This window comes from Gymnoscopelus microlampas (genome assembly GCF_963454915.1).
Source record: "Gymnoscopelus microlampas genome assembly, chromosome: 22".
Classification (NCBI taxonomy): Eukaryota; Metazoa; Chordata; class Actinopteri; order Myctophiformes; family Myctophidae; genus Gymnoscopelus; species Gymnoscopelus microlampas.
In genome coordinates, this window is record NC_139959.1 from 38,447,871 (window position 1) to 38,472,294 (window position 24,424).

The following is a 24,424-nucleotide window of genomic DNA, read 5'->3' on the forward strand; positions in this document are numbered from 1 at the left end:
TATATATATATATATATATATATATATATATATATATATATATATATATATATATATTATATAGCAACATCTAAAATGACACAGATGCTTTCCTGGAACGAGATACACATGGTCAGAAAATTGCCCACCCATCTGACCACTTAAAGGAGACATCCGGTCATTTTAAGTGTTATGTTTGATGTGTGTCAAATCACTTACCAACGTAGAAATGAAAATCGCGTTACTCCACAGATCCCCCTATCGACCCCCACCGTTGGCATTATAGGAGTCGCTAGGATAGCAGCAATTCGCCTATTTTAACAAATGTAAAGTCTGTTTTTTTGCTTCTAGTACTCATTGTTGAGTCCCATGATAACGTAACAGGCGCTAAAACTCCCGACAAGCTAACGGCTAACGAGCGTTAGCTCGTTCTGTTATTAGCCGTTAGCTTGTCGGGAGTTTTAGCGCCTGTTACGTTATCATGGGACACTTAAAATGACCGGATGTCTCCTTTAACACGGCAGCCAAAACACCAATATAAAAAACAAAAAAAAACATCCAGGTGTGAAGGCATGGCACCCTAAACGTCCAGTTTTCTCCCACTGAATTGAGCTGATATGTAATATCTATCTATATATCTGTGAAATAGAGGACATGTAGATATAGAACATAATTAAAGGCGATGTCAGTCCATTTGATCATGTAAGTAGAACATAATAACTGTAGGTGTCAGTGTATTTTGTGTCGGGTCCATTTGATCATGGTCTCTGGAGAACGATACAGGAAGATCAGTTTGGCGTACAGTTCTTCCTCCAGTTCCAGTTCACCCGTTTCTCTAACCTGGGGAAGAAAAACAAATTAAATAAATAATTTATGATATATATATATATATATATATATATATATCACTGGTTTTCAACCTAGTTGGCTGGAGCCCACTAGGTTCATACCGTAGGTTCAACACCGATTTATGTGGACACAGCCCCTTTAACACCAATTGACTACATCATAGAGGTGTGTGTGTGTGTGTGTGTGTGTGTGTGTGTGTGTGTGTGTGTGTGTGTGTGTGTGTGTGTGTGTGTGTGTGTGTGTGTGTGTGTGTGTGTGTGTGTGTGTGTGTGTTTGTACCAGGAAGATGTCGGTACACAGCTTGAGGATGCGGTCGACGTTGGGAAGTTCTTCAAACATGATGGAGTGACTGATTCCACTGAAGAATTCTCTGACAAACTTCCCAATGACCAACACCACTGATGCATACAGACCCATGATACTACAGAGAGAGAGACAGAGAGACAGAGAGACAGAGAGACAGAGAGACAGAGAGACAGAGAGAGAATCCTATGGATTAAAGATATCAGTCGCCACGACTGATTTCAGTCATTTGGATTCCATAGAAGCCAGCATGTCTTCTAAGGCAGTGGTTTTCAACCTTTTCATATCAAGGTCCATTATTTATTTGGCATTTGAGCCACGGACCACCGTTTGTTATCATTGGAAAAGATTTTGTCAAAATAACAATTCTCTAATTGTTATTTTGACAAAATTCTACATTCTCTAATTGTGTAGACTTCTTGTAAATTAAATCATGCAGATGTTTAACAATAATTCACCTCTTGAGAGTGTAAAATGAAACCACATGGACCCTTACGGGTCCATTTGGTTTCATTTTACGCTCTCAAGAGTTAAAGATCTACAAGGGTCCATTTGGTTACGAACTCTCCATCATTTAGCTGGGGACCACCTGGAAACTCCTCAAGGACCACTGGTGGTCCCCGGACCACTGGTTGAAAACCACTGTTCTAAGGGAAGCATGTTGTGCAGCAAAAATTGCCAATCTACAAGCTCTCAATGCGTCTGCGACACACTCTGTGCCACGTTATGAGCTTGTATATCTGCTATTTTTGAATAGCCAAAGTATAACATAATGGTAAAAAAGTGGTTACACAGATGCGTTCACGGTTTTAATGGGCTAACAAAACAGAACATTTGTGAAGTACAGCTAAGCGCAGCAATACGTGGGAGCTGTCGTGACAGGAGAAGGATGTCTAGCACAGGGGTCTTCAACGTTTTCAGGCCAAGGACCCCCTAGCTGAGAGAGATGAAGCAGGGACCCCCCACTAAATATTGTATAAAATGATGTTGCAGATTACACTTTTTTCATACATTTCATAGATAATTGCATTCATGCTAATGTGTATTTTAAGATAGTTAACCTTTAAACCCTCAATATTTAGTCAACTTGACCGTTGGCTCTGTACTTGGTCTGCTCTTTTCCCCTCTACACCGACTCTCAGAAAATAGCCGATCTACAAGCTCACAACGCCTCGCAGATCGGCTATTTTCAGCTAATGGTCCCCACCACACAAAGATTTGGCGGACCCCTTGTAGTAACTCTGAGAACCCCCTAGGGGTCCCGGACCCCCTGTTGAAGACCCCTGGTCTAGTAGATGCAACCACTATAAAGACAGACGATTATAAATGTTATATATATATATATATATTTGTTGTTGATGTATTTACCCGTATCCCGCCAGGAAGCCCAGACTCGGGGGTGAAACTTTATCGCTGAACACGAAGAGTTGAAGCCCCGCCTCTCGCCTGCCAATCACGGCAGCGTCACTCAGGTGGACGATGCTGTCCGCCGGTTGGTCCACGATCCACCACTCCTGGATCTCTCCGCTTTGATTGGTCGATCGCTCCAACGCCAGGAGAATGTCATTATACCTGTCATCTGATTGGATCATAAATACAGATATAATGACATCAACTGTGTTATTGTCATAATATATACAATATTAGTGTATTATTATAGTGTAAATTAAAACATGATGTTCATGTATTCATGGTGTGTGTGTGTGTGTGTGTGTGTGTGTGTGTGTGTGTGTGTGTGTGTGTGTGTGCGCGCACACGCGTGTATACCTGTGTAAAGTTGATGTATGGGTTTGGCATTGGAGTCACTTGGAGCGCGAAGATAACATGGAAATACCTGTTCTATCACACTGACACACACACACACACACACACACACACACACACACACACACACACACACACACACACACACACACACACACACACACACACACACACACACACACACACACACACACACACACACACACACACACACACACTTCACTTATTCATCTTCACATTTACCAGATGAATAAAAGATGATAATTGTATTGCATTGTGTTATTTACTTCTTTTTCTTTCTCTCTATCGATCGATCTATCTACAGTACCTACTCCTGTCTCCCCCCTTCCCCCTTCCCCCTTTCTCTCTCTCTCTCTCTCTCTCTCTCTTACACAGGGTCTCGTCTGGTTCCGTTCAGCAGACCAATCAGATCACGTCTTGTCTGGTTGTCCAGGTAGGTCACATGTTTGTCGGACGCCACCTCCGCCTTCGTCCCCAGAGTCAAGTTCCTAACACACACACACACACACACACACACACACACACACACACACCAATGTAACTGTAGACTTTTGTAACCTTTTTCTCTACCTTTTTTCTCCTTGCCGCAGATGGCGTCACATCGCGACGCATTGTGAGCTTGTAGATCGGCTATTTTTAAATGGCCGAAATGTATATAGAGCTGAAGTGGTTAATCTATGTTTTGTTATAATAATCAAAATCTGCAAAGTAACTAGAAACACTCCAGTAAAGTAAAAGTACCTCAAAATTGTACTTAAGTACAGTACTTGAGTAAATGTACTTAGTTACTTAGTTACACCACTGGTAATGTTACCTCTGGATGGTCCAGGACACGGTGACAGGGAAGTGTTCTTCCAGACTGAGGACCTGGGTGAGGTAGGTCCTGCTGGGAGGACTGATGGTCCACAGAGAGTTACTGGACCCCTGCAGCTCTGCCACCGTCACGTCCTCGTTACTGTACGCCTCCAGGAACTGTAACGCACTCTGTTAACAAACATACATTACTGACCCCTACTGTACGCCTCCAAAAACAGTTAAAAACACTACTACTACTACTAACATTAAAACTGTAACTGGAATATGGGGAACCTATATTTAAACTTCGCAGAGTTATTACATTTAAGTCCAGTGTCTGTACACCCTATTTTTTATTTTTTAAGAATTAAAGAACAAAAAATCCCAATACAGCTAAGAGTCTTAAGATCGGCACAGTACAGTTGTCAAATATAAGAACTTTTTTTTCGTTTTCATTTATCATACAGCTCTTGAAATGGCATGGTACAAAGTCAGTAGAGCGACCTCTGGTGGAATAGCTATGGGTATCACTAACCATGGAAAAGTACTTGCATAGATATCTGGGCAGTGATCTATTAGTGATCTATTAGTGATCCTGTGAACTAAACACTATTTGATCTGGGATACTCTACTCTGAGCCAAGGCTGTTAATGGAGCTATACCGGAGGTGTCACCAAAAATACTACAAAAATGGTAGTGTAGCTTTATAAATATGATGATTGATGTGACAGTAGTGGTACTTACATGAGTGTAGCTGTATATATAAAGATCTGATTTACAGTTGTACTTACAGGAGTGTAGCTGTATCGACTGATGAAAGAGCGATAGTCTTCCTCCGTGAGCTCCTTCAGCTGGTTCTGCTGTGCACTCATTGTGAAGATAGGCTGAAATTAATATCATTATTATTATTATTATTATTATCCTTATTATTAGTATTATTATTATTATTATTATTATTATAGGATGGTGGTCAGGGCTTGTATTTATCAAGCCACTCAGAGTGGAATATAAGTGCTGCAAGTGATGCAAATATGGTCTTATTTTTTGTCAATATTCCTTTCATAGTAAAGAGCTCATATATCTCCAGCAGAACTCTAAACCAGGGGTCTTCAATGTTTTTTCAAGGACCCCTTAGCTGAGAGAGATATGAAGCAGGGACCCCCACTACATATTGCACATACAATTATTTTGCAGATTAAACATTTTGCTAGGGTTCAAGTGGTTAATGTAAAAAAGAAAATAATAAAGTTCCTATCACACAAACATTTGGCATCCCCCATGGAGTAACTATGAGGACCCCCTAGGGGTCTCGGACCCCCTGTTGTTGACCCATATCCATTACTTCTCAGGGGTCATACCTGGAAGCCCCCCATAGTGATGGTCAGTGAGACGTCCAGGGGTTTGTTGATGACTCCGGCCACTGATTTGACCAGAGACATGAAGAGCAGAGGAAACCACACGATGCAGATCAGCAGCAGAACTATGAGTCCTCCCATCCCATACTTCACTACCACCTTCTTCTTCTGTCCCCTGGGCTGAGGATACCTCTAATAAACACACATTATAAACACACACACACGACAATGAGTCCTCCCATCCCATACTTCACAACAACCTTCTTCCTCTCGCCCCTGGGCTGATTACCCAAAAAAAAATATGTAGTACGTCCGCTAAAACTAAAATGAAAATCGGTATCCTGCTACAAAGAGGTGGAGAACATAAGGAACACCTCTTCCATTTACGCAAGTCACTGTGGGACAGCTTAGTCTCTCTGAATATAAAGTGTGAAAGCATTTATTTAGTCTTTGTAAGGCGTTTTTCTCTCTGAGTGTTTAAACAAAAATGTGCAATTGATATGACATAAAGAGGGGATAAAAGGAATAACCCATGCAGTCACAATTGGTCACACATACACCTCCCGCTCAACCCCCCCCCCCCACACACACACACACACACACACACGCACACACACACACACACACACACACACACACACACACACACACACACACACCTACCCTCTCTGACTCTCTCCAGCACTTCAGAGTAAAGATGTGAGCATAGATGTCTTCCACACAGATCCAGGAGGACAGAGACAGAGTGGTGTCTGTCCACACCCAGTCCATCACTGCTCTGAGCTCCGTCAGGAACGGCACCATACGAAACCTAGACACAGCAGACAGGAACGCACACGCAGAGACACATATTATCACATATACATTTTTTTTAAATAATAAGAAAGGGAGCCTTGAATAATCGTCGATGTCATGTATTGGTTAGCCAGGTCACATGACCAGGAACAGGTAACTGAAATGTATAGGGACACACAATAGGATGTAACCTGTTGTTATGATTGAGACCGGTGTTTGTGAGGAGCGGTCATTAAATAAACGAACCAAAAGACACGAAGCTTTCTTTGTACAATGATTCAATTCAGGCTGCACTAACTTCAAGTAATAAGTTAGGCACACAACAATGGCGACGAGGATTATTGTGAATGTTTGAAGACTACGTTGAACGTTAAAAGGAGTTAAACGAGCAACATGGAAAAGTCGGGAATTCAACCGTTTGCATGCTACACGGATCCAGCAACACTCGGACCAAGATGGGCACGATGGCTCACTTCGTTTGAATTATTTGCAGATGGAAAAGGACTAATAGTTGATGCTGATGCCACGGCTGTGGTGAAGCAGAGGAGAAGAGCTCTACTGTTACACCTGGCAGGACCAGACGTCCAGGATGTATTTTCAACTCTACCGGACACCGGGGAGGCGAAGGACTACGCAGAGGCAGTCACAGCGCTGAACAAGTACTTTGTGCCCCAAGTCAACGCAGCGTTTGCCCGCCAGACGTTTCACAAATTGTGCCAAGAACCAGGTGAGACTGTGCAACAGTTTACTACACGCCTGAGACGGACTGCGAGGGACTGTGCTTTTCAAGCCGACAATGACAATCAGATAAGGGACGCTATCCTGAATAAGTGTACATCACTATATGTGCGCAGGAAATTACTGGAGGAAGGGCATACGTTGACACTTGCCCGCACATTGGAATTATCCTCACAATGTGAGAGAATTGAGGAACAGATGGCAGCCATGTCTCTGACTGAAGACAGGGGGGACACTGAGACTGTGCATCGCGTCATGCAAAAAGGAGGGAAATACTCAGCATCGAGAGGGAAACCACCGGAAAGAGAAGAAGTCGCCACATCGGAGAGGAAATGTTTCAGGTGTGGATATGCTGATCACATGGCAAAGGGACAGACATGTCACAAATGCAATGGGAAGGATCATTACTCCAAGATGTGCCGCACAAGAGGATCAAATAAGCAAAATGTCAACACTGTGGAGGTAGAACATGACAAAGAGTTTGCATTTAATGTAAAAGAGGATGACATGTCAGACAAACTTACATTTTGTGTGGGGGGAGTAAATGTAGAAATGTTGGTTGACTCAGGTGCTAAGAGCAATGTGATGGGAGCAAATGTATGGGAAAAACTGAAGGCAGAAAAGATAAAATGCTATTCTTATGTGCCAAAAGAGCAGAGGAATTTGTACCCATACTCATCCAGTGAACCACTACCAATTAAGGGAATATTTGAATGTGAAATCACCATTGGTAACAGGTCTGAACAGGCAGAATTCATTGTAATTAAGGGTAATGGTGAACCACTACTGGGGAAAAAGACAGCCACGAAATTAGGAGTGTTGAAAATAGGTGAAAATGTCTCTGTGATTACAGACATCAAAGACACACTCGGGCAGCAGTATCCAGATGTGTTTAAGGGTGTAGGAAAATTAAACACCAAACAGGTTAGCCTGTACATAGACCCACAGGTCAAGCCTGTGGCACAGCCACTTAGACGCATACCATACAATCTCAGGGAGGCTGTAGAGAATAAAATAAAGGAATTAATTGATCTAGACATAGTGGAAAGTGTCGAAGGCCCCACCCCTTGGGTAAACCCAGTGGTGATAATTCCAAAACCTGACAAAGATATCAGGATGTGTCTAGATATGAGAAGGGCCAATGAAGCAATTGTAAGGGAACGGTACCCTATTCCTACTGTGGATGAAATTTTGCAAGGCATGAATGGCTCAGCTATATTTAGCAAGCTAGACCTTAAATGGGGCTACCATCAGTTGGAACTGACCCCAGAGTCAAGAGAAATAACCACTTTTGCAGTGCTAGTGCAAAAACAGCAGGGGGAGATGGTACCTGTGTGCTATGTGAGTCGCAGCTTGACAGACTGTGAGCGTAGGTACTCTCAGACAGAGCGTGAAGCTTTAGCTCTAGTATGGGCTTGTGAGAGACTGCATCCTTATGTGTATGGTAGGAGGTTTGATTTAGTCACTGACCATAAGCCATTAGAGGTCATATATGGTCCTCGATCCAAACCATGTGCACGCATAGAGAGATGGGTTCTCAGATTACAGCCCTATGATTTCAGAGTTGTATATGTACCTGGGAAACAAAACATAGCAGACCCATTGTCACGGCTGCTGGGGAGCACAGCAAAAAGGGAGGTACACAGACATGACTCAGAAGATTATGTTAGATTTGTAGCAGTGAGTGCTACACCCAAAGCACTTACTACACGAGAGATAGAAGAAGCCTCTGCTACTGACCCAGAATTAATTGAGGTACGCAATGCAATAACAAGTGGATGTTTTGATAATTGTAAACCATATGCACCGATTGTTAATGAGTTGTGTGTAATAGGATACATAGTGCTACGAGGAACACGCATAGTGCTACCGCAGAGGCTGCAAGCACGAGCACTCGCACTAGCTCATGAAGGACATTTGGGAATAGTGGGAACCAAACAGCATCTCAGAACCCAGGTTTGGTGGCCTGGCATGGAGAAGGCAGCCGAGAAATACTGTAAGGCATGTCATGGATGTCAAATTGTAGCCAGACCTGACCCACCAGAACCGTTGAGATCTACAAGCCTACCAGATGGTCCCTGGCAAGATGTTGCCATAGATCTGCTAGGACCACTGCCAACTAATCACTCCATACTTGTGGTGGTAGATTACTACAGTCGCTACTATGAGTATGACATTATGACTTCCACAACTGCAGAGAAGGTCATTGACAGTCTGGAGTCCATTTTTAGCAGACATGGGCTTCCGGTTTCCTGCAGATCGGACCAAGGACCCCAGTTCAAGTCTGAATTATTCAAGGAGTACTGTGAAACAAATGGAATCACACACGTGAAGACAACTCCGAAATGGGCTCAAGCAAATGGAGAAGTTGAACGTCAGAATTCATCACTGATGAAAAGAATAAGGATTGCTCAAGCAGAAGGACTGGACTGGAAACGTGAACTGAGAAAGTATGTGACTGTGTACCGGAGCATAGAACATGCTACTACTGGAAAGAGCCCTGCTGAGCTACTCTTTTTTTTTTTTTTTTTTTAATAATTTTTATCCCACAATTTTGTAACCCATATTTTTTCACCCAGTGCCAATTGCCTATGTAATCCTGGGCACTACTCTCCCTCTGCCAGCCTAGGGAGAGCCCAAGCTGAAGCTCATGCCTCCTTCAATGCATGAGGAGCAAGCAGGCCGCTTCTTATCATCCGACAGGGGGGAGGTTCCCTGGTTAGACATAGCGCGTGGAAGGAACACGTTATTCCAACCAGTTCCTTTCCCCTCCATCAGGCGCCCTGGCTGACCAGGGGGAGGCAGTATAGTGACCAGGATTACTGCATGTTTTTGTGAGGGTATTAACTACCCAGGTACACTGCAAAAAAAGGCAGTCTAAAAATAAGAAAAAAAAACTTGGATTGAGAGGAAATAGACTAGAAACAGGACAAATTATCTGTCAGTGGATCAAGAGAATTATACTTGGTAAGAATTCTTGAAAGTAGAAGAAATATCTAGGCTTTAGGGAAGTGGGGAACTCTTTAAATAAGTGATTAAAACCTCATTCCAAGCACTGGATTAAGTCATATAAACTCAAAACTAGTTTGCAAAGCTCTTGAATTAAGTGTTTAAAAGCTCATTCCAAGCACTGGATTAAGTCATATAAACTCATAAATAGCTTGTAAATGTCTTCAAATTAGTGGTAAAACCTCATTCCAAGCACTGGATTAAGTCCTATAAACTCAAAACTAGTTTGCAAAGCTCTTGAATTAAGTGTTTAAAAACTAATTCCAAGCACTGCATTAAGTCAAATAGACTCATAACTAGCTTGTACATTTCTTCAAATTAGTGGTAAAACCTAATTCCAAGCACTGGATTAAGTCAAATAGACTCAAAACTGGTCTTGTAAATCTCTTCAAATAAGTGGTGAAACCTCATTCCAAGCATTGTATTAAGTCAAATAGTCTCATAACTAGCTTGTAAATCTCTTCAAATAAGTGGTAAAAACTCATTCCAAGCACTGCATTAAGTCAAATAGACTCATAACTAGCTTGTTCCCAGGTAGTTTCTTCCATAATTAAGGTGAAAAGATCTTAAAACAAGAGCTATGCAAGGTGATTCTTCTTCATTCTAGGTTGTCATAGCTTTTCTTTCTCAAAATCATAAAGGCATTTACAGTAAATCTTAATAACATTGCTCAATTTCACAATTTGCTTTAACTTTCACAATTTGCTTAAAGCAATGGTTCTCAACCTTTTCCAGATCAGGGCCTACTTGAAAATGTCCAAAGCATCCATCTGACTACTAAGTGGTCAAGTATGCATCTTTATTTTAATGATCATTAAATCTATTTTGTTTCAGTTTCAAGGTTTTATAGAAAGAAACCACATTTTTACATTAATGTTAATTAATCATTATAATATTAGTGTTTTGCCAATGAATTGGGGGCCCACTTGCAATGCCCTTGCGGCCTACAGGTTGAGAATCACTGGCTTAAGGGTGCTGTAAGTAATTTCTTGGCATCTAATGATAAGAAAAACATAATAAGCCACTTAACTGTACATGCCATCAATCTCCATTAACTCCATATTGACTATCCTATTTTTGTACATGAGAAGGCATAGGCTCTGTGCATAATTGTTGTCCCGGGTTTCCAGAAAGCTATAGGGAAATCCAAATATATTGTAGTTGTATATTGTAGTATGGTGGTGTTAAAAGGATCCCTGGCTATTAAGCCAAATATGCCTCAATATACATTATAATTGCCCTCTATAACTAAAATACATATTTTTAAAACACCTTAAATATTGTATTTACTTTAGAAACAGTTAATGGTAGAGTAAGTGATTTACTTTGGTCAAAATAATTGTTAAATAGCTCTATATTCTGATAGAACTCATTACTATAGAGTGTTTGTTCAGTAACAGGCGTCTCCATGTCTCCAGCTATGTATTAAACAGAAAAGGCATTTTCAGGTAAGGATACCAATTGTATCCAATCAGGATAGAGAACTCAGTCAGGATACACATTAAACAAGTAAAATTGGAAGTGGTGACACAAAGAAATGAGCTGAAAAAATGGAACTGGAACAAAAACTTAAATAAAAATGAAGCTGATCCTGATTGGCTGAAATGTTGTCACCTACCTGAACGTGTATTTTCTGTTAATTATAGAGCTGTAGAGATGGGGAGACCCCTGTGACTGAACAAACACTCTATAGCAATGATTACTATCAGAATATGGTGCTTTAACCTTTTAATACAAAACGTTTTGTTTTAACCAACAAATATCACTTAGCCTACCTTTAACCTTTCACTCAATAGGGGACAATGCCTGTTGTAAGTTGATGTAATTTATGGAATGCATGTGAAAATATAAACCAACTTAATACTTCCAAAGGTTAATATGAGCATCAAATCAATATTATAAATGTGTTTGTTGTTTTGCACACATGCATTCCATAAATTCCTGGCACAAAGCAACGTTTCAGATGGGGGGTCCCCATCTCAAACTTATCATTTGGGGGGTCCCTGGCACAGAAAAAATTCAGAAGGGGGGGCCGTGGCCAAATACATATCATTTTGGGGGTCCCTGGCGCAAAACATTTTCAGATGGGGGGGGGGGGGGGTTAATTTGACTGGCTTTCAACAGATTTGAACCAGAAACACCATAGAAAACCTTCAAATCTACTGCCAAGACAATCAAACGAAGCCTATGGGGAAATGAACCGGAACAGGAAACGGGTATGCCACATCCTGGAATCCTGGAACTACAATTATGCACAGAGCCTTTCAATGTTACAATTGAGACTATGCCACTTCACTCTGACTGCATGTCGTATGGCATAAACCCTCAGAAAATCTCTCTAATATACTCCATATTTTGTAATTCTGAGACAGGACCCATGTAAAAAAAAAATGGGATGCTCAGTGCCTATTGCATTTTCACAACATTCATGATGCTGATTATGGTTCACAAGTGATTTACAGACATTTTTGAAGTTCAGTTTAGATGACCCTGTTTGAAAAAACTGCTTTGACTCAAACCTCATGCACAATGTCTTATCAATGGGCCAAGAGAAATTATTTGAGCAGGGACATGCAGCATGTTATGTTGCGCAAGGAAAAGATGCTTAAACTGTTTCAGATGCTGTTCAATCGGTTTCAGTCTTAATACAGTGTGCACCGACAACAGGGGCAACAAGTAAAACATAAATAAATAAATCGTAAATCTCAAGAACTCCAAAACAAACTGAACCTATTCATTTTTCTCTCTACTGTTCAACAGAAAGGTATGCTCTTTAACAATATCAGCTTTTTTTCCGGAGGATCGTTTTAAGTTTGTTATCATTATATACTAAAATGGGGTACTCAGTGCCCGTTCCATTTTGACAACAATCAAATACCTGATTATGGATCACATAAGTGATTTAAAGATATTTTTAAGTTCAATTAGATGACCAAAATGCTATTCTGCACACCATGAGAGACACAATGCAGAGGATCTTCCAAAGACATTCAGACAGCATGAAACATGTTCAAGAGGAGGTACTAGTGACATTGGACAATTTTTTCTACCATGGCCACTACTTGCAAGACAGCACCATTAAGAAGCTTTTTAACCCAGTTGAACCAGAAGAGACAGTGATGTCTCAAACGGCTTGTAGACTAAACAGCTTGTAGACTAAACAAGGACAAGGGAACTCACAATCAAAAAGCATATATTTGTTACTATATACCCCTAATTAAGAGTCTTGGATAGTTGTATAATTCCTTTATAATATGACCAACACCACACCACACCACAGAGCTGCAGCTGCCACAAATAGTTTTTTTTGTATGACATTAATGATGGAAGCCTTTTCAAAACCCTGCTTTGCAGGTGATTTTGTACAATGGTGAAATATAGAATGCTCTAAAATAAATATAGATGCTTCTGTAAATTACTGATGGTTTATTATACCGGGGAAGTATTGGGGAAATATAGACCCCAAATTTAGGTAAAAACTGGCTACAATCAGACTCATTGCTATAGGGAAATCCAAATATATTGTAGTATGGTGGTGTTAAAAGGATCCCTGGCTATTAAGCCAAATATGCCTCAATACATTATAATTGCCCTCTATAACTAAAATATATATTTTTAAAACACCTTAAATATTGTATTTACTTTAGAAACAGTTAAAGGTAGAGTAAGTGATTTACTTTGGTCAAAATAATTGTTAAATAGCTCTACATTCTGAGTACTCATTGCAATAGATTGTTTGTTCAGTAACAGGCGTCTCCATGTCTCCAGCTATTTATTAAACAGAAAAGGCATTTCAGGTAAGGATACCAATTGTATCCAATCAGGATAGAGAACTCAGTCAGGATACACATTAAACAAGTAAAATTGGAAGTGGTGACACAAAGAAATGAGCTGAGAAAATTGGAACTGGAACAAAAAAATAAATAAAAATGAAGCTGATCCTGATTGGCTGAAATGTTGTCACCTACCTGAACGTGTGTTTTCTGTAAATTATTTATGGAATGCATGTGATAATATAAACCAACTTAATACTTCCAAAGGTTAATATGAGCATCAAATCAATATTATAAATATGTTTTGTTTTTTTGCACACATGCTTCCATAAATTCCTGGCACAAAACATTTTCAGATAGGGGGTCCCCATCTGAAACTTATCATTTGGGGGGTCCCTGGCACAAAACATTTTCAGATGGGGGATCCGCGGCCAAATACATATCATTTTGGGGGTCCCTGGTGCAAAACATTTTCAGATTGGGGGTCCGCGGCCAAATACATATCATTTTGGGGGTCCCCGGCACAAAACAGTGCCAGGGACCCCCAAAATGACAGGAATGAGTGTGGTGTAGACCAGGGGTTTTCAACTGATTTTGACCCAGGGACCACCATCCTAACTAAGAGCAACCTGGGGACCACCACTATTGTGCATGGTGGGTCCATCATAGACCCACCCCACACAATAGTGGTGGGGGGTTCATGCACCAGAGGGAGCTGGAGAAAATAGCTACAATATCAATATAATATCTAATAAAATACAGTGGTTTTGTTTGAATATGATGGAATATGATTACTGTGATTATGGTAAGTTCACATTTCATATCACAGTAAGAACTCCTGTAAGTTATTAAAAGTAAAAAAAAAATACAAAAAAATGTTGTTTTTTGCCAGGGACCACCTGCAATACCTCCACGGACCACCAGTGGTCCGCGGACCACCGGTTGAAAACCCCTGGTGTAGACCACACATGGGCAAATGACATCATCAATTTGAGAAGGAGATTGCCACCATTGAGTAAAATATTAACTGCTTCTAAAATAAATACACTGTTTAAGGTGTTTTAGTTAAGGAGGACAATTAAAATGTATTAAGGCATACACTGGGTGAAAAAGGTGATATACCTGGATACGTGGGCAAGGCATACACCCACCAAACATAAATGATTGGCGGAAGTATTTCAATGAATGCGGGAGAGGACTGTTTACCTTCAAATGCCTTTAAGATACCTGGATATGCGTCTCTCTTTTCTTTGCTAGGGAATCTCCCTTACATATGTAAATTAGAGGTTTGTTCAAACAATGGGAGGTGTGGGGTTCAGAGTGGGGGGGGGGGGGGCTCAGAGAGAGAGAGAGAGAGAGAGAGAGAGAGAGAGAGAGAGAGAGAGAGAGAGAGAGAGAGAGAGAGAGAGAGAGAGAGAGAGAGAGAGAGAGAGAGAAACAGTGAACCAAAGTTGCATTGTGACATTCAAGGAAAAGCTAATACAAATATTTAAAAAAAAAAATGTGTTCTTAGGTCTTGCATAGGTGAGCAGTGTTAGTTTACAGAAAGGACATACTAATAAAGCATGACACACACACACACACACACACACACACACACACACACACACACACACACACACACACACACACACACAGAGAGAGAGAGAGAGATCAGAGTGCAGTCTTGGGGCAAATAGTGTACTTTTACTCCACTACAATTATTTGAAAACTTTAGCTACTAGTTACTTTGCAGATATAAATGATTACATTATAAAACATACATTAACCACTTTAGCCTTATTTTATACCTAGGCTATTTGAAAATAGCCGATCTACAAGCTCACAACGCGTCGCGTTGTGAGCTTGTAGATCGGCTATTTTCAAACATTTTAGTACTTGAACACATTTTGATACCAATACTTTTGTACCTTTACCAAGTACGTTTAAGGGTCATTAAATGGTTAAAATTATATCACAAACAAGGCTTACTTTATGTGTGTTTTCGTGTGTATTTTGGGGGGTAGAGATTTACATGCAGGCACAACATTTGCATGAAAGGTGTTGATGGGTTCAGTGGCCCTATTGTCTCAGGTCTCTCAGACAATAGGAGCTCCACCTCTATCACCATATTAACCACTTTAGCCCTATTTTATACATAGGCTATTTGAAAATAGCCAATATACAAGCTTGTAGATCTGCCATTTTCAAACATTTTAATACTTTCACTTTTGGTACTTTAAGTATATTTTGATGCCAATACTTTTTTTAAACTTTTACTCAAGTAACATTTTGAACACAGGCCTTTTACTTGTTTTATTATGTTTATATTTTGTTTGTATTTTTATATTGTGGTATTGCTACTTTTATTTAAGTAAAATAACTGAGTACTTCTGCCATCACTGCCAAAAATACAGGTTACCACCAGTCATGTGGTTAATAAACTATTTAGTTTGTTTTCTAGTCTAGGCCCAGTAGTGCTCAAAAGAACAAAATGTAAGTTCTTTTTTTGTGCTTGTTGTTTAGTGCAAAGCATTAGTACCTCTACATAGTAACGTTTAACTTGTTAAAACTAACTAAACTAAGTAAATAGTTTATTTCCAATCTTTCTCTCTCTCTCTCTCTCTCTCTCTCTCTGACTGCCAACATTTAACATGCACATTCAAATGGTGGGGAGGGGAACATTTGTGTCTATCCAATCAGATGTGTCCAAACAGAGTTTTCAAACATTTGAACTGTTTGGGCGGTTGGGTGAATTCATTCTTCTCAACCATGTACTGCTGGCCTGTTGGTGTTTTTGGACTAGCTTTGTAAATGGTAAGCTGCTATTTTATCTAATTGTAAATCATTAGTAGGTTATACTGTTTATTGTATTTACTTTGATCAGTTCTCTACAGTCTGTTTGATCAGTTGTAGGCTAGTCCTTTACCTGTATGAGTTCAGATTGTTTTAAAACATGTGGCCTAGTCAAGTAGCTAGTCAATTCATATGCCATGATTTAATTTGTCAGCATAATGCAGTATAGTAAAATACACAGACTTTATACATTTTAGTAACTAAAGTTGGATTGCTTTGTAGTTTGTCTTTACTGTGGCTATATTGAATACAATGGCAAAGCATTGCTTCATCCCACTAACCCCTAAAATGATATTTGCAGGGAGAATTCCATTGATTTCCCCACTGTTGACGAGGAAGTTTTATAAGGTACTACACACCCACACTCTTCATTTAACTTTTTTTTTGTGCACTCCTGTTTCAGTTGAAGTTTTCTGAGTTGTAATTGCTGTTATATTATTTTACAGTTGTTGGCACCCAGCGGTACATGTGTGAGGACCTTTCGGAGTTTTAACAGGTAATCTCCAGAATAAATTGTAATTTGCAGGACAATGGCTTGGTTTTCAGCAGAAGATTCAGCAGACAGTCAGCAGGCAATACACACACACACACACACACACACACACACACACACACACACACACACACACACACACACACACACACACACACACACACACACACACACACAGTAGTGTGGTAGAGTGTGGTAATTGTATTAACATTGTTGTGTTCCGGTTTCAGTGGTTTTGTGGTTTAATTGTAATTCTTTTTTTCTTCTTCTGTTTTTCTTCAAGGCTTCAAGGACTGCCATTTTGGATCTTCAGCCCTCCAGCAGTCCAAAGTTCAGGAGATCATCTCCAAAACCTCATACCAAACGCTGCATTCTCCAGGACCCAATGCTTGAGGACACAGAGCAACTCCAAAGATGGACTTCCATTTTGGATCTTCAGCCCTCCAGCAGGAAGAAGTTCACAAGATCATCTCCAGGACCTTGTACCAAACGCTGTGTTCTCCAGGACCCAATGCTTGACGACAAAGAGCTTGAGGACTATGTTTTTAGTGCAAACATTTTAACTCAAATCTTTGCTTCTGGGGTCCCTGGAACAAAATATATTTCTTTATTTTCTGTATTTCTTCCTGTGGATTATACCAGGGACACATGACTTGGATTTAGCTCTTCCTTGGACCCAGCCACCGTGGATTACATGAGTAGCCTACAAGTGACTTTGTTTTCCTTTTCCCACTATTTTTCTTTGCTCTTCTTCATGTCACTACTTGCTGACTATATGTCAGTCTATGTGGATTATGCGGTCGACACACACTGACATTTTGCACCGTAATCCTGTGTATAACGCACTGACTTTTAACTTTTTTTTCCAAGCACCTTAACTAACGTCCATAAGTATATCATGCACAGTATACATTGCTGCTATGTTCATGCACATATCTTATCTCAGGTACTAGTGTGAGTATATAGACACAAATTTCACCCACTTTTTTTAATTAAACCTGTGATGTGACAATAAACCTGATTCTGATTCAGAATATTTGAATATATATTTTTTAGAGTGAACATTTTTAACTCAAATCTTTGCTTCTGGGTCCCTGGAACAAAATACTTTTCTTTGAAACAGTTTACCTTATCTGTGTGCTCCTGTTCCATTGTTTTGCATACATTTATTTTTCTTGATCAATAAACATAATTACATGAGTTCTGCCTATGTGTTTTTCTATATTGTTTGTGTGTGTGGATGTGGATATATATATATATATATATATATATATATATATATATATATATATATATATATATATATATATATAATTAGTGCAGGTAGTGGGGGGGAACTATAAACCACCCCTCCCATTGGGGGTGGGGGGGGGGACAAGCCACAGCCCCTGGGGGGGGGGGGTATAAACTAGGGGGTTTATACAAGAATTAGCATGCAGAATGTGGGGTGGGTGGGTGGGGTTATAAGCCACAGCTTCCAATCAAATGTAGTTTTCTGCACATGCTCAGAAGTGGTTGGGGTGGAAGGGTGAGAGGGGTGGGAGGGGTGGGTGTGTGAGGTCCTTGCTGGCAGACATGCAAATGAAGGTCTCAGAAATGGTACATACACCTGAATATGTGGGAGGTATGTGGGAGGTGGTACATTAATGAATGAGGGCAGCATACACACACATACTCCCTTAAGTATCAGGGGTATGCCTGAGGGATACCCTCCCAAAATCATTGCTTTTCACCCAGTGATATTTGGCTCATTAACCAGGGATCCCTTTAATGTTATATTAAAAAGACTTGATGAAGACTTACAGTTACTGTATAATGGTGTCAAAATCCAAACACAGAATGGTGAAATGGATTTATTTGGTGCTGTAGTTTCATTGTGTGGTGACACACACAACAGCAAAGTGAGCTTTTACACCAAAGTGCATCTCAGTGTGCAAAAAACACAGGATAAGTGTTAAACACTACTCCCATAAACATTCAGTATGAACCAGCTGTGCAATGATACAATTAACATCAACTTAGTTCATTCATTACAGCTGACCACTTCAAAGTTAGCATGCTAGCGTGTAGCATAGGCCTCAGTCAATGACCTGTCCCTGTGTGTTACTAGCATCACCAGCTAACAACATTAGCAGTGAACAAACAACTCACCAATGCTGGTATTTCTCCTCTAACATCAAACATCGACGTCAGGACTCTGTATATACATCCAGATGAGTTGGTAATCCATAAAACAATAGCTGGACTGCTTCTAGCTTGAATTTAATCAACCTCTGTAACTTTTGTTCAAGTTACTGCAGACAGCATGCAGTTCAGTTGAGCTGTGCCCAAACAGGAAGTGACATGCTGTGCAGTGTGCAAAAGGACTTAGCAGGAAGTGACATAACCTACTCAGAATAAGAGTATTCCCCTTAGAATAAGTAGTCTACTTAGTTAACGTTTCTCTGTTTAGTTTTCTCACTGTGCATAATTATAAATGTTTAACCCTTTGTATTCTGACAGCTTATCTATTTTATTTTACATAATGATTAATATGGAGGAACATATTTCCTTTGGGATACATGTTCAGGTTTTTAATGTACACAGCTTAACAACCCTGGGTCACGCCATACCTGTCTTTGTTCTTATAAAAAATATTTATTTGGCAGTTCACTGTATTGTTTGGAATATCAGCTTTATGAGTCTAAGGGTTGTAATGGAGATCTCTTAGCATATGTATTATATTTATTTGGCCCTGCATCTGAAAACGTTTTGTGCCAGGGACCCCCAAAATGACATGTATTTGGCCGCGGACCCCCTATCTGAAAATGTTTTGTGCTAGGGACCCCCAAAATGATATGCATTTGGCCACGGACCCCCCATCTGAAATTGTTTTGTGCCAGGGACCCCCAAAATGACATGTATTTGGCCGCGGACCCCCCATCTAAAAATGTTTTGTGCCAGGGACCCCTAAAATGATATGTATTTGGCCACTGACCCCCATCTGAAAATGTTTTGTCCCAGGGACCCCCAAAATGACATGTATTTGGCCGCGAACCCCCCATCTGAAAATGTTTTGTGCCAGGGACCCCCAAAATGACATGTATTTGGCCGCGGACCCCCCATCTGAAAATGTTTTGTGCCAGGGACCCCCAAAATGACTTGTATTTGGCCGCAGACCCCCATCTGAAAATGTTTTGTGGCAGGGACCCCCAAAATGACATGTATTTGGCCGCGGACCCCCATCTGAAAATGTTTTGTGGCAGGGACCCCCAAAATGACATGTATTTGGCCGCGGACCCCCATCTGAAAACGTTTTGTGCCAGGGACCCCCAAAATGACATGTATTTGGCCGCGGACCCCCATCTGAAAATGTTTTGTGCCAGGGACCCCCAAAATGACATGTATTTGGCCGCGGACCCCCATCTGAAAATGTTTTGTGCCAGGGACCCCCAAAATGACATGTATTTGGCCGCGGACCCCCCATCTGAAAATGTTTTGTTCCAGGGACCCCCAAAATGACTTGTATTTGGCCGCAGACCCCCATCTGAAAATGTTTTGTGCCAGGACCCCTAAAATGATATGTATTTGGCCGCGGACCCCCCATCTAAAAATGTTTTGTGCTAGGGACCCCTAAAATGATATGTATTTGGCCGCGGACCCCCCATCTGAAAATGTTTTGTGCCAGGGACCCCTAAAATGATATGTATTTGGCCGCGGACCCCGCCTTTGAAAATGTTTTGTGCCAGGGACCCCCCAGAAGAGAATATTTGTGATGAAAGAATTCAACATTATCAAAAATGTAAAAAAAAAATAGAAGATATGTAATTTGTTTTGTTAATCTCTGAGCTTGTAGATCGGTTACTTCCAAATAGCCAATGTATATGGGGTTAAAATGGTTAAACTGATTTCAATGTTATAATTAACTAATTGCTTGGGACCAGTTGGAACCCTCTGAAGGACCTCTGGGGGTCCCCAAACCCCACTTTGAGATCCACTGACATGTTATATTTAGATACTCTCGTGTTATGAGGTGTGATTTCTACATTATTTGCTATCTTATTTACTTCATTCCATTTAGGATTTTCTGATCTTGCACTTTGAAAGCCACTCTGTACTGAGGTATGTGATGTTGACACAACATAAGTGTTTGGAATCATTTCAATGTGTAATTTTAAAGAAGTTATTTGGTAGTCTTAAAATAAGTACTCACAGCTACAAATTGTCTTAAAAGTCAGACTGTGGCTTCAATTGTGTCTTAGAGGGTAATCTTAGCTTGATATACACGTAAAATAATTTGATTGAAGACTTATTAACTGAGTAAGAAAAAAAAGAAATATATTCTAATAACAATATTAATTATCTTATTCAATTTGCTCTAGTTTAGTATATAAGTATTAAAACAAGATCAATAAGATTTTATGGCTAGATATAAGATTGCAAGTCTTGCTTAGTTTTCTAAGTGTTAGTATTTTTTGCAGTGTAGACACGGGGAGAACATGCAAACTCCACACAGAAAGGCTGAGCTACTCTTTAACCGGAAGATGAGGGGAAAGTTGCCAGATCTCTGTGGATCATACACAGCATCACTGGAAGTACGTGATAGAGATGCAGAGCAAAAAGGAAAAGCAAAGCTATATGCGGATGAACGACGGGGAGCTCAGTACTCGAAGGTGGACATTGGAGACACCGTGCTCATACAGCAAGACAAGGTGGACAAGTTCACCACACCATTCAACGCAACACCTCACAAAGTTGTGAGCAAGACAGGGAATCAGGTTGTGGTTGAATCACCAACAGGAGCAAGATACCAGAGAAACACCACACATGTGAAAAGATATGTGACCAACAGGCCTACGGGGGCACACGACACACCGGAGGAGACACAGGGGACTGAGGACAGTGCACTTGACGTGGACACACATGCACAGACTAATGTCACTCACACACCACAACACACTCAGATGTCAGAGGTGCCAAAGGCCAGACCTCAAAGGGTGACAAAGCCACCTGAAAGGCTCAGTGACTTTGTGCTGACCTGAGCTGAATTGCACTGTGAAAAAAAAAAAAAAAAAGGGTATTGTGCATTGTTTAAAAAAAAAAAAGTATTATGCATTGTTTGATTTTTGTTGTATTTGGTTCTAAGGGTCAGTACAGAGGTTGTTCAAGGTACAAGTTTATTTCCAAGGAAAAGGGGGATGTCATGTATTGGTTAGCCAGGTCACATGACCAGGAACAGGTAACTGAAATGTATAGGGACACACAATAGGATGTAACCTGTTGTTATGATTGAGACCGGTGTTTGTGAGGAGCGGTCATTAAATAAACGAACCAAAAGACACGAAGCTTTCTTTGTACAATGATTCAATTCAGGCTGCACTAACTTCAAGTAATAAGTTAGGCACACAACAGTCGACTTTGGGGAAAGAATTTGCAATTGTAAAAAAATGTTATTTGATTAGTAGGCGCGGCTGCTGCTCAGTGTTCAACCAAAGCAGTGTGCACTGACAGTCTTTGATACAACAGTTGTTGTCTACTTTGAGTCTGAAACACTTCTGTCACACTGTCGCATATAGTGACATCACTGACCGATCCTTGTGTCTTTATTCTAGCCTTTTCAACCAGCATTGAGTGTACAGTACATTCATGCTCAAGCGCGCTGTCACACGACAGTGACATCACTGACGAATCCTTGACTGACGTGCCACCACTACAAAATGTATTGACTCTTGCGCTACTTAAACACTAGTGGGCTTCACTTAAACCCCATATGTTGTTGAGCGGAGTCCCTCAGGCTGCTATACTAAAATACAAAATACTGTGTATTTTCAGTTTTTGCTTTTGTAGTTGTCCACTTGTCCAAAGTCAGTCAGACAACCGTCAGTCAGACAATCTGCGGCAAACACCCTTTTGTGGACATACTGACCAGTTCTAACCTTACATAATAGTACATGCACCTTTTTCTAAACAACCTTTATTAAACCAGCTTGTGTGTTTGTGTGTGAGCATGTGTGAGCGCGCGCGCGTGCGTGTGTGCGTGCGTGCGTGCGTGCGTGCGTGCGTGCGTGCGTGCGTGCGTGTGTGTGTGTGTGTGGGCGTGCGTGCATGTGTGTACCCTTGGAACAGGAACAGGTTGAGGTAATTGTAACTCTTGGTGAGGAAGTTTCCCAGCACTCTGGTGGGGTAACCGCAGCGGATCTGGTACGCCGACAGACCAAAGTACACACACTTCACAAAATACCACAGCTGAGCCACCGCGTTATGATTAAAACGCCTGCAGAGAGAGAGAGAGTATGATAAGGCAACCAGGTATATGAAAACAATCTCAAAAGAAGCGACTTTAAACATGTGCACTTTAAACCTATATATCGGAAAGGGAAAAAGTGCAAATTATGCGAATATTTTTTAAACATTTTAACAACACAAATCTGGTACAGGGGTCCCTGGCGTGTTACCTCTCAGTTACTGTAGGTAGAATGAAGAACAGCCAGAAGTGAATCCCAAACACCAGAATGATCTGAAAGATCAACTTCCCGACCACTGTCTTCCTGAGATACAACGCCCTGTCAATCACCATGGTACCTGTCAATCAATCACACATTTACCTGTCAATCACCATGGTACCATTCAATCAATCACACACACATATACCTGTCAATCACCATGGCACCTGTCAATCAATCACACATTTACCTGTCAATCACCACGGCACCTGTCAATCAATCACACACACATATAGACCTGTCATTCACCATGGTAGCTGTCAATCAGTCAATCAATCAATCAATCAATCAATCAATCAATCAAAGATATACCTGTCAATCACCATGATACCGACAGACAGACAGACAGACAGACAGACAGGTTCGTACCAAACTGGATCAGCACCATGGCCAGGAAAGCTTCAGGAACCTGGTCCTCTGACAGAGAGGAAGTGATGTCAGCAGCCGCTGAGTGTTTCTGTGGAAAGAACAGGAAGTGACATTATAACACAATAGAATATAATATATATAATATAATAATATATATATTATACAGCATAGAATAGAATATATAATATACAGAATAGAACAGAAAAAGCAAAAAAGAATAGAATGAATATAACAACAGAAAAGAACAAAATAGAATAGAACAGAATAGTTTAAAATAGAATGCAACAGGGTGCTGTTATACTCATTCATAGTTATAACAGAGCATTCGTACATTAGAGCTGTATAATAAGAACATTCTAGTTCAGTCCAGTAACAATGACAGCAGATTAACAGTGACAGTAGCAGTTCACCTCAAAGGCCCAGAATCCAAAGACGATGACGATGAAGTTGACGATGTCCGAGAGGAACATGACCACGTAGACGTCTGTCACCGCCCGCGCCTGTGGGCCAATCAGAGACCTGAAGAACGCCGACACCGGAATGTAGGCCAACACACACCTGGAAACACACAACACACCCACAAACACACAATTACAGCAAGTTATAGAGCAACACATGTATTGTTACCCATTAAAACCTGGAAAGCATCTGTGTCATTTTAGACTTTAGCGTTGGCTATTCAAAAATAGCAGATATACAAGCTCACTGCAAGCTTATACATCTGCTAATTTTGAACATTTTTGAAAAATCTTTAAAGTGTGAGAACTAGGTTGAATTTAGGAGGCATTTGTACAATCGGCCTCAAGTTTTAATGGGCTAATCTACAACTGTGTAATGCCAAATGGTCACAGAGACCATTATGTT

General features: G+C 40.6%; 1 protein-coding gene and 1 long non-coding RNA gene across 2 annotated transcripts in view; one reads left to right on the forward strand and one right to left on the reverse strand.

Moving 5' to 3' along the window:
• Nucleotides 1-496: 496 nt before the first annotated feature.
• The window catches only part of LOC311038621 (piezo-type mechanosensitive ion channel component 2-like), a 69,635-nt gene continuing 45,707 nt past the window's right edge, over nt 497-24,424 (reverse strand). Inside the window, exons 45-57 of the mRNA XM_084048193.1 lie at nt 23,971-24,118; nt 23,561-23,648; nt 23,144-23,270; nt 22,804-22,962; nt 5,730-5,877; nt 5,070-5,258; nt 4,503-4,595; nt 3,731-3,900; nt 3,288-3,404; nt 2,899-2,978; nt 2,500-2,710; nt 1,108-1,249; nt 497-819 (exon numbers count right to left, since the gene is read on the reverse strand). Of these exons, the coding sequence (XP_083904319.1) occupies nt 709-819; nt 1,108-1,249; nt 2,500-2,710; nt 2,899-2,978; nt 3,288-3,404; nt 3,731-3,900; nt 4,503-4,595; nt 5,070-5,258; nt 5,730-5,877; nt 22,804-22,962; nt 23,144-23,270; nt 23,561-23,648; nt 23,971-24,118 (1,783 nt within the window). The 3' untranslated portion in view covers nt 497-708. The remainder of the gene's footprint in view (nt 820-1,107; nt 1,250-2,499; nt 2,711-2,898; nt 2,979-3,287; nt 3,405-3,730; nt 3,901-4,502; nt 4,596-5,069; nt 5,259-5,729; nt 5,878-22,803; nt 22,963-23,143; nt 23,271-23,560; nt 23,649-23,970; nt 24,119-24,424) is intronic.
• LOC311038804 lies at nt 16,009-17,843 on the forward strand. Its single transcript, XR_014600090.1, has 4 exons — nt 16,009-16,177; nt 16,518-16,564; nt 16,663-16,712; nt 16,993-17,843. It is a non-coding gene; the product is annotated as an uncharacterized lncRNA (long non-coding RNA).